General features: G+C 57.5%; 1 protein-coding gene across 1 annotated transcript; it reads right to left on the reverse strand.

Moving 5' to 3' along the window:
* Window positions 1–1,939: 1,939 nt before the first annotated feature.
* Window positions 1,940–13,812, reverse strand: P4HB (prolyl 4-hydroxylase subunit beta). The gene is made up of 11 exons (XM_014864373.3): window positions 13,515–13,812; window positions 12,152–12,358; window positions 10,665–10,798; window positions 10,380–10,517; window positions 5,479–5,583; window positions 5,176–5,301; window positions 4,736–4,936; window positions 4,275–4,395; window positions 3,982–4,163; window positions 3,680–3,766; window positions 1,940–2,857 (listed from the first exon to the last, which is right to left on the reverse strand). Exons 1-11 carry the CDS (start codon window positions 13,663–13,665, stop codon window positions 2,777–2,779), a joined length of 1,533 nt encoding a protein of 510 aa, XP_014719859.1. The 5' UTR covers window positions 13,666–13,812; the 3' UTR covers window positions 1,940–2,776.
* Window positions 13,813–17,784: the final 3,972 nt, after the last annotated feature.

The raw sequence follows: 17,784 nt of genomic DNA on the forward strand, positions 1-17,784 counted from the left end.
CCAGCAAACTCGGGCCAGGAATGCGCTAATCAGCTGCCTCGGCAAAGGGGAAAGGTATCGTTGACTCGCTGCACCCCCGCCCCCCCCCCAGCCCCAGAGCACATGACAGCAATGCTTTGGGCAGCTGTGACTGGCCCCAGCTTTCTGTGTGGAGAGCCCTGCTCCACACAGGTGGTCTGTAGGGTCACCCGCATTTGTTGCTGGGGCAGGAAGCCCAGGATTGGGCACAGCCCACCCCTTGTAGGTGTGACTCCTGACAGCCCTGTTCTCAGCTCACAATGCGCTTGCTCCTCTGGAGGCCATGTGTCCCCCCGGGGAAAATGCTCACGTCTTGGAGAGCAGAGCTAACATCTCGCCAGTGACCTCCTCCAACAGAACCCCCAAGTGCCCGAGCCCACTTTTCCGTGGATACACGTCTCATCGTGTCAGCAGGACCGAGGCACAACACACACAGACCTTGGAATGGACTGATGAGAAACCAGCGCCAGCACAGGCCACCCTAGGACCAGGGAAGGAAGCCCAGCCGTGGGTGGCCGTCAGCCTGGGCTGCTGAGCCAGAGGAGCAGCGCCCTGACACCACGGTGTGTGGATAAGCGGGCCTGGGTGGTGCTGCCCAGGATGCTAACACCGGTCCTCACTGCACGCTGGCTGTATACTGTGCAGCTGGGTCAGAGGCAGGAGCAGCCCTCGCCTGAGGGCCTGGATGGCAGGCGACAGCATTGGGGAGAGCAAGAGCCAGCACACAGGCCTCTGGCTGGGAGCGTGGCTGTGATCATGGAGAAGATGACACCCCCACCTCCCCCTGGGCCAAGACCACTAACATAACCACGCTCACAGCAACTGCGACGTTCCTGCCTGCTGGCCATGCCCCTGGCACCTGGAAGCTCCAACCAGCAAGTGAGCATCAGAACTGTGGGGGCCGGGAATTGGGTAATGCATGCAGGCTTCCTACTCCAGGAAGCAAGTCAGAGATGGAGGGTGAATGGATGTGTGGAGGGAAAGGCAGGGCTCCTGGGAAACCTGACCTTTTGCTGTCCTTGACCTCCTCGGGTGGACTGTATCTCCGCCTCCTCCCTTCCCTCCAGGATGTCGTCAGGTGGCCCTCTGGTCCCACCTTCTCCTGCAGACCCACACAGACGGCAACAGATGGCAAGTCCCTGGGCGTGCTGTCATGGTCAGGGACGGACACCCACCTGAGCCCTGTCAGCCCCTCTGTGGGGCTCCTCTCCCGCTCTCAGAGGGACCCACAGGCACCAGAGCTCCCTGGGGCCCCGAAGGTCCTAGAGGTGTCACTAATCCAGGCTCAAAAGTGCCATCAGCCCAATACTGCAGCCCAGCCAGCAACTTTGAGTTTGTGGAAAAAATCGATCTAATTGTACTTTTCTCTAGCAAACTTCAAGCAAGCTGTGGTTTTGGAAGTGAAATTACATTTTAATAACTAGGAGACTTGCTTTTTAAACACCAGGTTCTTTTTATGTGATGATACCCATTCTTAAAGTGTGAACACAGCTGATTTCTTGTCAGATGCTGCGGCAGCTCGAGACCACTATTGTACAACAGCCCTGCCCACCTCCGGCCGGGGCTGGCTCCTCGTACAGCCCCGCCATGTCCTGCTGCAGCACATGAGCAGAAGCCACGTTGTGACTAGATGCCCAAGGAGGGTCACACCAACAACAGCCATCGTGGGTAAACCAGCCCCACAGCGCCACCAAGCTGTTCCACATGGTGACATGCAGGTGCTGCCCCCAGGCTGCAAGCACTTGACAGCCCAGCAAACCAAGCCTGCGAGACCCGTGTGTGCTTCTGTGTCCACACCGCACTCTAAGGAAGAGGTGTCCCGGTAAGAGCGGCTCCCTCCAAGCCCACCTCCTGTCTTCAGAGGTGGAATTCCAGCCCCCGCCCTGTGGCCTAGAGATACTGTAATGCAGAGACAACCACAGGTAGTAAAATTTCAACTTTATTTGGCCAATGTGTTCAATTCCAATATTGTGGTAGAAATGCCTGAAGAACTATCAACATCTGATTCGGCTCAAGCATGCTGGGCTCTTCCAGCCTGGAAACAGGGTTCTGGTTTTGCCTGGTGCAGGCCTCAGGCCACCCTGGACGTCACAGAGCAACGAGAAGCCTGGCTTGGGGAGGGAGGGGGGCTGCCCAGGCCTGTCCTGGGCTCAGCCGGCACCCACCACCCCCCTCCAGTCGTGGTGGGGTGCCCCCCAGAACAGAGACCTCAAGTCTCCGTTTAACCGAACTATGCAAGAGCCACGCTCAGTCAAGGCAACACTGGCGCGAGCTGAGAGTGACCCATCCAGCCTGGCTTGGTCCCTCTCCAGGCAGGGGACACGAGTCTCCTGGGAGGCCCAGCCAAGGTGGAACAGACACCCTGACGTCCAAAAATGTCTAAAAATCCCACAGATGGAATTTTTTTTAAAGTGATACGGGAAGGAGACATTGCCAGCATGAGATTCCAAAACACTTCAGCAAGTACTCTGGACAAAACTGTGTACGAAAAAGTACATCACAATTTTAAAAAAAAAGGGCCCACCAAGATGGGCTGGCCTGGAGATAAATCCCTTTGCAAAAGTTGAAAAGCAAAAAGACGAGACGGGTTTAAATTTACACGTGTTAGAATGAAGTGTTGCTTCAGAAAAATTCCCTGCATTTCCGATCAATGCTCCCTCCTCCTGGTGAGGGTCTGCGGGCTTCCGGAGGCTGTGCTGCTGGGGTGCAGCCCACGGAGAGGTGTCGTGTTTGGGGTGCCCAGGTCTGGTATCCTGCATTACAGTTCATCTTTCACAGCTTTTTGATCATCATCTTCCTCGAGGTCGGGCTCTTCGGCTTCTTCTAGATCTTCTAGATCCTGGGATGTAGCAGGAAAAGGGAAGGAAATGAAAGATGAACCCCGCACACACCTCGCCCAGCAGGGACCAGCTGGCCGTGCAGCCAAGAGCCGCCAGCTCTGGTCTCTCTGAGCAGGTGCAGGGGCTTCTGCCCATGAGGCAGGATGGGCATGGAGCCTGCACTGTGGGGAGCCTGGGATTCCAGGTCACATCTTCCCATGGGGAGCGCAGGGGCAGCTCCAGCGTGAAGACCAAGCCGCTGGTGTGCCACGTCTACCCCGCCCAGCCCCCAGGGCTTGTGGGGCCAGTAACCACGGCCTCCCAGGCACTCCTCAATAGGGACCCCACCCACTCGGCAACCAGGGCGGGTCCCTCAGCAGATCCACTCCCCATTCTACTTTCCCTGGTGCTTCCGGCATGCCCTGTGGCCTGCATGACCATTCCCTCTGCTCCCTGCCTCAAATGTCCTGCTAGTCACCAGCCCTCGCCCCTGCCATGCCCCCCTGGCCTGGGCACACATCACATCCCCTCCGCCCTCCATGGCTGACCACGGCTGACCTGGACATGCCCAAGCCCCTGCCTCATGCCCTGCAGAGTGCCTTGGCCAATGGGCTGGGGAAAAACGTTTGAGTCAAGTCAGCAGGGACCCGTGTGGGAAGAGCCTGAAAAGATCTTATAGGCAAACACCAGCCCTTAAAGACCTTCGCAAACCTCCGCATGCAGAAGTGCTGATGGGGAGAACTGTGCACGCACGTGCCTCCAGCAGCGCCCAGGCGAGCACGGCCCACGGGCCGCAGGGTGCAGCCTCAGAGGCCAGCCGGGGTCTGGTGACCACCACTTACGTCGTCATCCCCTGCCCCGTCCTGGCCACCGCTCTCCAGGAACTTCTTAAAGCCGTCTAGCGTCCGCTCCCCGTTGTAATCGATGACCTGTGGGGGAGGGAGAGTGCGAGTCGGGAAGCTGGTCTGCCCTGACAGACAAAGCAGCGCCTTCCCCTCTCCGCAGAAAGGCAGGCCCTGCTGCGGCCCCGACTCTCCTCCACACCCGCCTGTGCCCGGCACCCTTCGATGGCAGAGGCCAGAGCTGGGAGGGCCCAGTGTCCCACCCGCAGTCACCAGTGCCGAGCCCCGTGTGGACAGCTCACCGTCCTGTCCGCGCTGGCAGGGAAGAACTTGAGTGTGGGGAAGCTGTGCACTTTGACCGCCTCCACCTCGTTGGCCGTCGAGTCCATCTTGGCGATGACGATATTTTCATGGTCCTTGTACGTCTCTCCCAGCTTATCCCAAATGGGAGCTAACTGTTTGCAGTGACCGCACCACGGGGCGTCTGAGAGAAAGCAGCTCTGAGTCTCCCTGAGCCGGGAAGCCACTTCCCGCCCACCCCAACCCAGGCCTCCACAGGGCAGACAAACCCGGGAGCTAAAGAGGCTTCACTTACAGAATTCCACAAAGACATTCTTTTTCTCATCAAAAGCAACCTCTTCAAAGTTCTTCCCGACCAGCACTTTGACAGGCTGTTTGTCCCAGTCCTCAGGTAGCTCCTGGCTCATCAGGTGGGGCTGGAGGGCAGCAGAGCAGGGTCAGGGCTGGCCGGCCTGCCACGGGCCCCACTGCCCCGGCAGAGGCCCCACCCCTGGCAGAGGCCCAGGGCTGCCCTCAGCTGACCAGAACAGCTCATGGCCCTCAGGAGAGGACTAAGCCCACCAAGTCAGGGCTGCTCTGTGCTCCCAGGCAGTGGGACTAGGACAGCCAGCTTCACACCGCCGGGGGGGGGGGGGGCCTGTCCTCAGGATTCTATGCTTGAGTCTGCAGACCCCTTGAGGATGTAGCCACAGGAAGCCTTGGACACCAAGGGCCAAGAGGCCAGTGCAGGCCCCACCCCAGACACGGCGCCCCCACCTTGATCTTGCCCTCTAGGAAGCGGTGGCAGAACTCTGTGATCTTCTCTGCTGTCAGCTCGTCCGACTCCGGCTTGTACTTGGTCATCTCCTCCTCCAGGGTGATGAGGCGCACGGCAGGGCACTCCTCCTTCTTCAGGCCGAAAAACTCGAGGATGCGCTGGTTGTCGGTGTGGTCGCTGTCGATGAAGATAAACAGGATCTTGGGGGAGAAAAGGCAGGTTGATAGCGGCACTGGGAAGACAGAGGGTCTGAGGCCTCGTTTCTGCTCCTGCCCTCACTGCTTCGCCTGGAAGCAGACCTGTGCCACTGAAGCTTCTCTCTTCCGACTCAAACTCGGGGACTGCCAGACCGACCACTGACAGGGAGTAGAGGAAGACCTGGCTAACCCTTCCCCAATAGCCCGGACCCCGAGAACAGGCCATCCAGAAAGCAGTTCACCTTGCCCTTAAAGCTCTCGGCGGCTTTCTTGAAGTTGCTCAGTTTCCCGTCATAGTCAGACACGCTCTTCGGCAGGAACAGCAGGATGTGTGTCTTGATTTCACCTCCGAAAATCTTGGGGGCTGTCTGTGTTATAAACATAGGTCACTGGGTCTGAGCCACGAGCTAAACTATTGACATACGATATTCTCTCAGTGGAGCAACAATGAGGACTCTGTAAGCGGGGGTCCCCAGGGCTGGGACCTCACGACCCTCCCACACCACCCCTTCTCTCGAGGTGAAGGACCAGCACAGGAGCCACACCTGCTCCGTGAACTCGATGACCAGTGGCAGCTGGTTGTGCTTGACGAAGTCCAGCAGCTTCTCCTTGGTGATCTCCCCCTCAAAGTTGTTCCGGCCCTCGTCAAACTGTGGACAGAGAGAGGGCCGTGAGCACTGAGGCATGCCAAAGCACTCCCAGCAGCCTCCTGTGGCCTCCAGCCAGCCTGGGCTTGGCCCAGCACGGCAGCCTGGCAGCCTGACCTCCCTGTCTGGGGTTTTGAGAGGAATGGGGAGCAGGACCCACGTGCTTCTGTCCACGAAGCACAGCCGGTGAGGGCTGCAGCGACCAGCATCCTCCTGGGTACTGAGCAACAGCGACGTCACCAAGGAGAGCACGCAGGCTCCCCAGGAGCACAGGCAGGCAGCCTCCCACGGACAGACCACAGCAGCTGGCCCAACCCCGCCCCACCAGGCCCCACACCGCGCGTCCCTAACAGGCCCCAGGGACGCGGGTTTTATACACATTACCATCCTCATCTCCATGTCCCGAAACAGCGCTCTCAAAGTGTGGGCCGCACCCCTGCGGGCCTGAGACCCTTTCAGCGCAGCTGCGGGGTCAGAAGGATTTCCACAAGCACACTCAGATGGCACGTGCCTTCCCTGACCTTCCCTCCTGAGTGGGCGGTTCAGTTTGACGCAGGCTGCACAATGGTGACATTGCCACAAACTGAAGGCAAACCAGGAGAAACCTGCTGTCTTCCATTTAGGAAGACATCAGAGACCCGCAGAAATCTAAAAGGCGACTTATCACTAAAATGTCATCTGGAAAAAATTAACTTTTATAAAAATGTTATTTTTGATAACATGTAACAGGTTTATTGTTGTTACTTTAGAATGAACAAGTTTTGTTTTTTTTGCTGAGGAAAATTAGCCCTGAGCTAATATCCGTGCCAATCTCCCTCTATTTTCTTTTTTCCCCCTAAAGATTGGCACCCAAGCTAACAACTGTTGCCACTCCTTTTTTTTCTCCCCTGCTTTTTGTCCCCAAATCTCCCCAGTACATAGTTGTATATTTTAGTTGCGGGGCCTTCTAGTTGTGGCACGTGGGACGCCACCTGAACATGGCCTTGTGAGTGGTGCCATGTCCATGCCCAGGATCTGAACCAGTAAAACCCCGGGCCACCAAAGCGGAGCGCATGAACTTAACCACTCGGCCACGGGGCTGGCCCCTCCCTCTATTTTCCGTGTGGGTCGCTGCCACAGCATGGCTGACGAGTGGTATAGGTCCGCGCCTGGGATCCGAACCTGCGAACCCAGGCCATTGAAGCAGAGCACACTGAACTTAACCACTATGCTGCTGGGCCAGCCCCACAAGTTTTTAAAAAACTTCTCAGTTCTAATTTCGAGCACAATAAAAATCAATAGGTATAATCCACATAAACAAAAGCTCTTTGGAATCCTTAGTAACACGTAAGGGCTCCAGAAGTCCTGGGGCCACACAGATGGAGCCTGACGTGTAGCCTCGGCTCTGGACGGGGAGGGCAGAAACAACGCTGACCCAGAAAGGCTGACTGCAGGCCTGAGCCTTCTCGGTGAGCAGTTCAGGCAAGCGCTCCATTGCCCCTGAACTCTCCACCCTGATCTGGGAAGAAACGACACACCTTTCCTTCTTGCTCATTTCCTTTACACTTCCCCAAAGTACCTTCCACAGAAGCAGGTGACCACTTCCCACTCCCCGCAATGTTACATCAGAGCTGGACCCTCAGCTCCACCATGACACCCGGGGCTGCGACAGAGCAGACCACGGGCCAGCGCTAGGAGTCCAGGCACGGCCCCCAGGCCACCACATTCTAGCTGCCCCAAACCTGAGAACGTGGAAAATGATAACAAGATAGAAAAGCCGAGGCCAAGAGGCCCTTTGAGCGCATCATTTAGAAAATGAGAAGCTGGCCCAGGCCCAGTGGCCCCAGGGGGAACGCTGAGCCACAAAGGGAGGCAAGCAGGCTGCTAGTGCCCACTCCTCAGCACTGTGTCTCCAGCCCCCCACGCAGTGGGCACTGTCTGCCCAACTTCACACCCAGAAGCCTGAAGAGCAGAGCCACTGCACCTGTCCCGGGATGCGATCTTCTTAGTAATGGTGCCACATGACCCTGTGTTCACTGTCTACTTTAGTGAAAGACAGCCAGCCTTCATTTAGCTGGGGACAGCCGCAAGAGTCCCTGGGCAGGGACCGCCCCATTTCCAGCCTCAGAGGCCAGCCCGCCAGGCCACAATGACAACATCACAAAAAGGCTTGACGCTGCAGGCGGGGGAGGAGAGGCCTGCCCCACGTCCACTCCTCGCCCCCTGGCTTCAAAAAACAAAAAAGAAAAACAAAGTAAAGACCAGGACAAACAAGAGCACAGGACAATCAACTCTCACACCGACGGTCCAACCACCAGTGACCAGTGACCCAAGCTGGGACTCACGGCTCCAGTCCCACTGGTACCACTGCCACTCCTCCTCGCCACCCTGCCCAGCAAGCAGCAGTGGGCCACTCCTTCGAGCTTGCCTGCCCAGTCCCCGGGGACAGCGGCTGGCTCAGCGAGGTGGCACCACGGCCCCTGGGCAGACAGGAAGACCCCTTGCTGTGAGGAACTGGGCTGAACAACCTGAAGAAGGGGACTGAGTAAAGGCCAAAAAAATGACTAGTAGAGCTGAGAAATGGGGACAGCAAGCGGAAACTGGAGGGTCCAGACCCAAGCTGTTTCCTCTTGTCCGGGGAGCCTGTTGATCTGAGCGCAGCTGTGACCTCTGCTGACCCAGCCAGCACAAAGTCCATGGGCTCTGCCAGGCTCTGCCCGAGGCGGCCACGCTGTGCAAGAACAGATGCCGAGCCACTGATGGAAGAGAAGGCGCTGCCCACCCACTGGCACCAGACCCGGGGGTCGGCTGTGCCCAGCCTGCACAGACACCAGAGAATAGAGGCCGATAAAAGCACACGGAGATGAGCTGCCGTGCCGGAGAGTCTCTGCAGAACAAGAAACAATCATTCTAACCTTCAAGGACACACGACCACCAAAACCACGGAGCCAGTGTGAGATTTGTCACTTGAGATTTTAAGGATGGTGGAAAAGAACCATGTGGACTGAACTGACAACAGCGGGTTTACAAATTTCAACAGGGCTCAGAGAAACTCTCCCCTATTCTCTCAACCTAAACTTCAGGACATGACCCACAACTCCCTCTCTAATACCCCAAGACCTCTGTTCACTCAACTTCATCCAACACGTCATGGTTTCTCCCTTCCCAAAGCCACAGCGCACCGTTGTTTTAAGGGTTCTAGCTCCTCTCTGTGAGCCGCTGCCACAGCATGGCTGCTGACAGATGAGTGATGCGGCTCTGCAGCCGGGAACCAAGCCTGGGCCGCTCAAGCAGAGCGCATGGAACTTAAACCACGAGCCCGGCTCGCTTCATGGCTTTTTCCTGACCAAACGTCTCACTACCACTTCCCAGGCACCTCTGCAACGACTCCCGGCTCAGCAATCCTTGTCCCTCTTGGGAACACTGAGGAGGTCCACTGAGCTAAGGGAGCGTGCGTGATGTCTTGTGTTCTTTCGAGGAAGGGACTAGAAAAAGAGCTGAAGGACACAGAAAGCAAGCAGCCCCAGAACCACCCCAGCCCCCTGGGCATTCCCAGCCCTCTGCAGTGCTGCTGGGAGAGGCCTTGACCCCGCCCGACAGTCCCTGGCAAGGTGCTAGATGCCTCGAAACCACCACAGAAAGCTAACCAGTTCCTCATCTTCCAAGTCCCGTGGCTGGCCCGTCAAGCTGTTCCACTGGTGGCGAGCGCACACAACAGCCTCAGGCCATTTCTGACCACATGGTTACTACTTTAATGTAACTCTAAACCTACCTTCTCCCCACAGGGACCAAACAGGACTGGAGTGAAAGGCCCTGTCCCCACCCCTGAAGATGTGCCTCCTACCCCTCCGCCCCCTGCCCACCCTCTGGCTCCTCCTCCACTCTGCACAGTGCTACTGAATGGCATGAACGCACCATTGCTCAGTCCAGGGACAGCCATGTTCCAAGAGCATGGCGCTCAGCAGGCCCCATTCCCACTGTCTGGGGGCTGAGATAAGAGAGAGAACCTGTCGCCCCTAGGTAATGCCATGCAGACACACATCCTGCCTGCATCCTGGCAAGATGCCCGGCACCAGTGCTCTCCACGAAGAGCAAGTACAGTGGGCCGAGGGGCCGAGGGCAGGGCTCTGCGAACAGGCTGGGTACATGCGCCCCCAGAGCTAACACTCCAGAGCCTCTGTTTGGGGTGAGGAAGAAGTTTTGGAAATAGACAGGAGTGATGGTTGGACAACAATATAAACGTAGTTAATGACATGGAATCATATACTTAAAAGTGGTTAAAATAGCAAACTTCCTTACATACGTCTCACCAGTTTTTTTTTGAGGAAGACTAGCCCTGAGCTAACATCTGCCGCCAATCCTCCTCTTTTTGCTGAGGAAGACTGGCCCTGAGCTAGCATCCGTGCCCATCTTCCTCTACTTTATACATGGGACGCCTACCATAGCATGGCTTGCCAAGCAGTGCCATGTCCGCACCCGGGATCCAAACCGGCGAACCCTGGGCCGCCGAGAAGCGGAACATGTGCACTTAACCACTGTGCCACCAGGCCGGCCCCTCGCCAGTTTTTTTTTTAAAAAAGCTAACACTCCAAAGCAGCTCTGATTTCAAGGGCCCATAGCTGAAAGGCTGAAGGCCAGTGTCTTAGTGTGCCTCCGGTCTAATGTTGCAAAACGTGCCCTCGGTAAGTCGTCAGGCCCGCGGCCCAGCGGCAGTGCCACCAGGCGCAGGTCTCGAGGCTCCCGCAGCCACAGGGACAGGAACACCACCGGCCAGTGCAGCACCTCCACCACCCTGGGCGGAGCTGCCTGTGGCCACTCACCTTCTTAAAGAGAACGACCCCGTCCTTGTCCAGCTGGTACTTGGAGAACACATCACTACTGGACGTGATCCCAAAGGGTATGTCATCGATGGCCTCAGCGGCCAGCAAGAATTGCTTGGCAAAGTCTGACTCCACGTCCTAGAGAAGAGGAGAACCAGAGGTGGCCATGTGCACCAACACCAAAGACCCCTGCCCGGGTCAGCAGCAGGGCAACGGCAGTGCCAGGCCATGGGGACCCCTCCTCCAACGACAGAGTAAGACCCAAGGTGATTCTGCAGCCTTTACCTTGAAGAAGCCAATGACCGTCACCTCACTGGACTCCACCAAGGCCTCTGCGGCGGCCCCGTCAGGCAACGTGGTGGCGGCAGGGCCTGTGCGCTTCTTCAGCCAGTTCACGATGTCCTCAGCTTCTCTGCCAGCTGCACCCAAACACACGCACAATCGACTTGAAATCAGGGGTGCGCCCACCTCCCCACCCATCCTCATCTCAGCTCTCTGCCAAAACCAGAGCAAGATGTGCTCCTGCCACAGAAAAGGCATCTTGTCTACACACCTGTCCAAATTCCCAGGCTACGAAGGCTTTTCTGTGTATGGGAGAGACTGCAGCTGTGTTTAAAGGAGGGGAAAAGGCAGTGGGTACCTCTGGGCAACAAGATTTCAGTCTTTTTTTCCTAATCCCTTTGCATTGTCTAAATTTTCACACCTTCCCCCAGTGGTCTCACACTACATTTCACCTTAACGAGAGACGTAGAATTAAAAAAAGAAGTCTGGTGAGTAAGTCAGCCTCGGTGCCAGCTTTCCCCTCTGAAGACAGGCTGAGCTCTGCCCTGCCCAGGCACCCAGGCCGGTCTGCTTCCTCGCTGTGGCCTGCCCCACACGCCTCCAGGACTACTAAGATCAAAGGGATCAGGCAGTTGCACACCACCTAAAGCAGACGAACGAGGAGGATGCCGGCTCCTCCGGGGACTGAGGCTAATTACTCTTTGTCCCTCCTCATCAGGTCTGACCACCTGGTCCAACTTGGGAAGGACTGCTGAATCTCACATTTAAAAGGAGTCTGCCAAGTGGCAGCAAAAAGCTGAGTCATGAGTTACAGGTGGAATTAGCAATAATTGTCGCATTTACAAAACCTGAGTGTTAGCGACGGGATCATAGTAACTTGGGACAAGGCACTTCTGGTTCAAGAACTCAATACAAAAACGGGAACAAGAGATCAGCAGCCTAGCAAGAAGACCAGAGTTGCTGATGTCAGAATTAACAAGACGGGCTGCTCCAGAAGATTTTGATGGATGAGCCACGGAACTGGTTTTATAGACAAAAGATTCTCCTTTTTCACTGGTGCTGACTGGGCTACAAAGGGGTTTAGCCCCAAAGCAAGCTTGACTTTGAGCTCTGCGACGACAGGTGGGGGACGCCGGCCGTTACCCGGCTGCTCTCAGCCTCAGCACTTGCTTTGGTGACTGGCACACTCGAGTCAGCAATCACTACACTTGTTGCTCCATGTGGTCAGAACGGCCCCAGCCTCCCTCTCCTCGCTAGTCAATCTCAGGACAAGCCTCAGCCTGCGAGCCACCGCCCTAAGATGTCCCTTTCCACTTGAGAGGTTCTTCTGGGATAAAGAACTTTCTTCACACAACCCTGAGAGGCTGAAGACTGAGAATGGGTTCCCCTCGACGCCTCTGAACAGGGGCCTCCTCGCCTCTCAGTCTATCCTCCAAGGCCTGCGGGCACAGCCCTCTCCCCAGGCACTCAGGGCAGTGCTGCAGTCACACCTGTGTACTCTTTGGGGGAAGCCGTGTCTCCGTTCTTGAAGAACTTGATCGTAGGGTAGCCACGGACACCATACTGCTGGGCCAGATCAGACTCTTCAGTGGCGTCTACCTTCGCTAATCTGATCTCAGAACCTTCTGCCTTCAGCTTCCCAGCTGCTTTGGCATACTCGGGGGCCAAAGCCTTGCAGTGGCCACACCAAGGGGCATCTGAAAAAAGAAAGCAGGACTCTGAAAGCAGCACTCGACCCAGTCTCACGACTTCCCTTCCTTTTTCCTTCAGTACTTCCCTCCATAAAAGCCTTATCTGCTCACCAAGATAACCCCCAGCGAGCACAGGGCTGGGCTGACAGGTCGGGGCTCTTGGGCAACATCGGGACAGAGGCCACGAATGACAAGCCAACACCAACCCCCACCCTGCTCTGTCACCGTCGGCACAGGAAGACAAACTCTTTAATCAGTAGTAACTTCCTATTACCTACAGGCTATTGGGGCTGACGTGTCCCTGGAATTTTCTTCAGGAACACAGAGAAGTTAAGAAGCTAATGCCGCAGCAGCTGTATACTTAGTAAGACCAGTCAGGAATATGCGGCACACATCTGTACACATCTGCCCTGAGACACACTTAAAACTGACGCTTTAAACCATGGGAACGGGAGTCTCAACTAAGGCTGGCAGCTACCTTGGGCCTAAGATTTCCACCCGAGATAATCAGGGCTCAAACACAAACGCAAACAAAGGTTTTGCATTCTGGCTGAACACCAACAACAGAAGGGAGCTGTCACAGGTGGAAGGCGGTGCCCACAGGAGCCGGTGCTTTGGGGATGGGTCCAGGTGAGCTGCTGGGGGCTGGACCCCCACATGTTCCTTTGTATCTGTGGTTCCCCTCCGTGCCTCTGAAGAAGTCCACCCTGTGTTTCTTCGGCTAGCAAAGGGACCCTGCCCTGCGGACGTCAGGTACAAAGGCACGTCCTGGCTGTCCGCCCGCGGTCGCCCTTAGGGTCCAGCTCCGGCAGGAGGGATGCCACCAGAACACTGGCAGCGCGGGGACGCTGACAGCAGGCCTGTGGACAGTTTCAGCCCGAGGATGAGTCTCCCGAGGGGCTGGGATGCCGACAGCCCCGAGCACCCCAACTCGCCGCCGGGCCCGGGGAGGGAGGATGCGGAGGAGCGCCTGGCCCGCCGACCTCCGGCGGCGCCGGCCCCCACTGAGTCTGCCCTACCGCCCCTGCGCCCCCTCCGGCTCCCCTGCGCCCTCGATCCCGCTCGCGCCCCCGCTGTCCCCCGGCGCGCCGGCCCCCTCTCCGCCCCTCTGTCCCCACCCCGCGGCGGCGGCGAGGCCCGGGCCGGCCCGGGCGGCACTCACAGAACTCCACCAGCAGGTACTTGTGGGCCGCCAGCGCCTCCTCGAAGTTGCCCTTGTGGAGCACCAGGACGTGGTCCTCCTCCTCGGGGGCGGCGGCGCCCGCGCGGACCAGCGCGGCCAGAGCCAGGCAGAGCAGAGCGCGGCGCAGCATGTCGGCAGCGGGCGCGGCGCTTCAGTTGGCGCCGCCGGACAGCGAGGCCTCGAGAGCGCGCGGCGCCCGCCCCGCCCCTATAAACCCGGCTGCCGCGCGCGCGCGCCCGCCCGGATTGGCCCGCGGGCGCCGGGGCCCGCCTCCTTCGCGCTCGGATTGGGTACCTCCATTGGCCCCGGCCCCGGATTCGGAATCGCCCCGGGGGCCGCCCTCGCCCTCGCCCGGGATTGGCCGAGGAGCTCGCGCTCGCACTCTTCCCCAGCCTCTCATTGGCTCCCGGCGGAGAACTTTCTCTCCCTCGACTTGTGACTGGTGACTTCCCCCGCCACCTTCCGCGGGTCTGGAATGGCTGCCACCTTCGGAAGCCCGAGCTCGGCAGCTCCTGATTGGCCATGAGATGCGTGCACCCCGCGCGATCCTCCGTCGAACGTGGCAGTGGGGCGGAGTCCCCAGCCGGGGGGCGGAGCCGCGCCTGCGCCTCGGAAACCCCTCGTGTTGCATTCTGACTGGACCGCGTATCCGTAACTGGCACCGCCCCCCGGCTCCGCGGGCCGGAAGCTGGGCTGACGCAACTTCCGGCGCACGTGAAGCCCGTGCGCCTCCTGCCTGGGAGGCGGTTGTTGGGGGGCGCGGCGAGGACCGAGGCCGGATGGGATGGGGCCGTGAAGGCGCGGGCGGAGGGTCACTGCAGTCAGGCCCGAGAACCGAGAGCCCAGGCTCCAGCGGGAGCTGGGGCGGAGCGGGGCGGAGGGACGGAGGGGGTCCGGAAAAAAGGTGGACGCTGTGCTGGGGCTGAGCGGGCCGCCGGGGAGCCCTCGGCGCCCGCCGCATGTAAGGTTCCAGGCGACACGTCCCCGGCGGTATCTCCCTCCGTCCCACTGCGCCGCATCCCGCGGAGCTGCCCCTCGAGGTGCGCGTCCGGCGATCGGGCAGTAGACCTCCGGCCCCACGCCGCCCTCCCCCTGGCTCTGCGCGCAGGCCCGCGCCTCGCACACGACAGTCGCCAGCTGCCACCGAGGCTCCTGGGCACTTGAAACCTGGCCCGATGGAGACGGGCCGGTTGTGGGTGCAGCACACACGGGACTTCAAGACTGAGTTCGGGGGAAAAACTGTGCGATGTTCCCTTAATAGTTTTTGTTACATGTATAAGATGATATTTTGTGTATGTTGAGTTAAAGGCATTTAAATTAATTTTACTTGTTTCTTTTTGAGTTTTTTTTTTTTAACGTGGCTTCTATAAATTTTAAAATAACATACGTGGCTTGCGTTTTATTCTTGTTTGGCGCTGCTCTAGCTGGATCAGCTCTCTCTTTGCCTCTCTGCTCAGAGTCTTCAATCACCTCTGCCTTCCCCCTGGCTGCCCTGGCCACCCGCCTCCCCAACGCTCTTTTCTTCTCCAGGAGCCTTTCCTCTTCATTTGCGTTCACTTCCTCATTACGAAACGCCGCCACCACTGAATTTAAGACTCATCAATTTAATAACTTGGCAGGAAAAAGGGAAGCACTCCCATGTTAAGTGTACACGGCTGTAATAACATCCCGATTTCAGAAACAGTAAAGCATTTGTACTTTTGAGAGTTTGCACTTGTTGACACATTGCTCTTGAGGGCATGTTTTCTCATCTCTCCTATGTGGAACTCTTTCAACCATTAATTCCTGAAGGTCAAGACCGGGTTCTGTGTGTCCCTCCTCCAGTGCCAGTAGACCAAGTGTCAGGTGGTTGTACTTGTTGGGACACCTGTCGTCTTCTCAGGGTTGACTTTATAGGAGCTGGAACTTTTGGCATAGAAAGGCTGTGAACACGTGCCTTGGCGGGCACCAGTCTCCACCCCAGCTCAGTGGCGCCCTGGCCTGGGAGCTCGCCCAGTGAATGATGACTCTTCGTAACTGATAGCTGTGAGCACACTGCCCTGTGCTCTCGGGACGAGTAGGGATTGCCTCATGACTGCTACCCTATCTCTAAACGTTTTAGTGATTGCCATGACCCTGTTTTACCACAATTTGGGGCCTGAGACAAGGGACATTTGTATCCTGTTTAAATGTCTAGATTTCAGAGGCACTTGTGAGGTTAGAGTTTAGACGCCTAAACATTGGGGTCTTGAGTCTTTCCAGCTGCTGGGGACAGAGTGCAGGGACTTGAGATACCACGATGTGGATTAGTTTGTGACAGTTTGCAGGCAGCTTAGCCCAAAAGCATACAATACAGTAAAGGATTTACAAAAGATGAGAACACTGGGACCAACGGGAGACCAGACCAGACCAGACACAGGTAGAGATCCAAGTTGTGGCTGTGGTCGAGCCTCAGTCTGGTTGAGTCTGGGCCTCCACAGCTGAACCAAGGCCAGTTGGAACACACCTTGATGCAGGTGATGACAGGGTCCCTGTTCTGCAGCCCAGGTGGCCAGAGCCATGGCAATGTTCTGTGAAACCCAGGGCCTAACCAAGACTCGGGCCTGGACAGGACATGGTATTTTGATGTCTTGGCAGCAGTGATGCGCCTTCTCCTCAAGGCACCTCTCTGCCTGTCTTGCATCAGCCTCACGCACCGACCCATGCAGGAGCAGCAAAGTGGGGTTCTTGGAAAGCTCGGGGGAGGCCTGGTTTGGAGGTGGCCTGAGATCCCTGTGCTCTGTGGGGCTGGTCAGCAGCTGGGTGAGGTGTCGTGATGCAGCCAGCCCCTCAGAACACAGGCCGAGTTCACGGAACACGTCTGCAGGCCTCGGCTTTGAAGGGAGGGCCCGTGTCTGTCTCCTATTTCCTCAGGCCCACTTGCACGCCTTCCAAGAGCAGCTCTCGGGAGAGGCAGTGGGGCCGAGTTCATGCTCGTGCCCTAGGCCCTGAGCTGGAGTGTGCCCTTGGAGGTCAGGGCTTGCCCGTCCTTGTGGCTGTGGCTCTGGCATCTCTCTGGACCAGCACAACCACTTCAGGACGTCCTCCAGGAGTCTCCCAACACTCAGAGAAAGTACCCTTTAAATACAGGTTGAACTACTGAGTGATTAAATGTTTTGATAAATGTTTTGATAAATATTACTCTCAAAAATAGAGTTCTCAGAATAAAGCAACTCCCTTTCAACGTGTCCTCGGGAGGACCCCCAGGAAGTGTTTGCTCAGCCATGGAATATCAGCTCCTGACTGCAAGTTCCCACTGCTGAGCAGCAGCAGGACCCAGAGGGCTGTGCCACGGGCCACGCAACCCCCACATTGGAGAGCTAGGAGGCAGATGCAGAGGCGAGCCTGGCCCTGGGGGCCTGCAGGACCCTGACTGTGGAGGGGGGCTATGTCGGGCATGAGAAGACTCTTGTCAGTCACAGTAACTGGTGACAAGTTGGTCACATCCAAGGTCCTAATCTAGAATCCACTGGCACCCTCCTCAGTGGAAGAATGGTCCATCCAGGGGTGGCTGAGGAGGGAGAAGCTTGGGAAATACTGAGGGTCATGGACAGAGGGCAGGGAGTGACTCTCTGGGGTGGGGAGGCCAGGCCTGGTAGCAGCAGGCTGTACAGACAGGTTCGGGGTGGGACCAGGAGGATCAGCTTAGACTTGGGCCCCAAGAAACACGTCATGCAGGGCCACCGGTGCCACCTCACATTCTCCTTCATCAGGGGAGGAGCCAGAACAAAGTCCTAGCTGCTGGCAGTGTGCCTGGACAACGCAGCACTTGGGGTCTGAGCTCACAGGTCTAACTAAAGCTGGGCAAAGTCAAGAGCAAAAATAATAGGGCTTTTGGCCAGAAGGAGCCTCAGAAGGCCCTTGCCCAGTAAACTAAAGTGCTGACAGCACAGGCTGACCCTAGGTTTGAACCTTTTAGGAAGCGAACTGGGAGAGGTGAAGTGGCCATGGCCAGCCCCAGGTCTGCCACCAGCTGGCTGAGACGGGAGCTGCTCCCCAGGCACCTCATCCCTCCTGAGGTAGGGACGTTTCAGAGGCAGCCTCACCTGAGCTTAGCTGGAAAGACCTTGGGCATCGGAGCCTAGAGCCGTGCAATCTCAGTGCCTCCCCCTGCCTGAGCCTGTGCCCTGGGCATGGCCAGGCCGGATCTGGAGAAGGCTGGTTAGAGTCTTTGCCCCTTGCAGAATCAAAAACTAGGGGCTGCAGCGGCTTCCTGAAGCTGCTCTTGGAT

Source organism: Equus asinus, chromosome 13 (assembly GCF_041296235.1).
Source record: "Equus asinus isolate D_3611 breed Donkey chromosome 13, EquAss-T2T_v2, whole genome shotgun sequence".
Taxonomy (NCBI): Eukaryota; Metazoa; Chordata; class Mammalia; order Perissodactyla; family Equidae; genus Equus; species Equus asinus.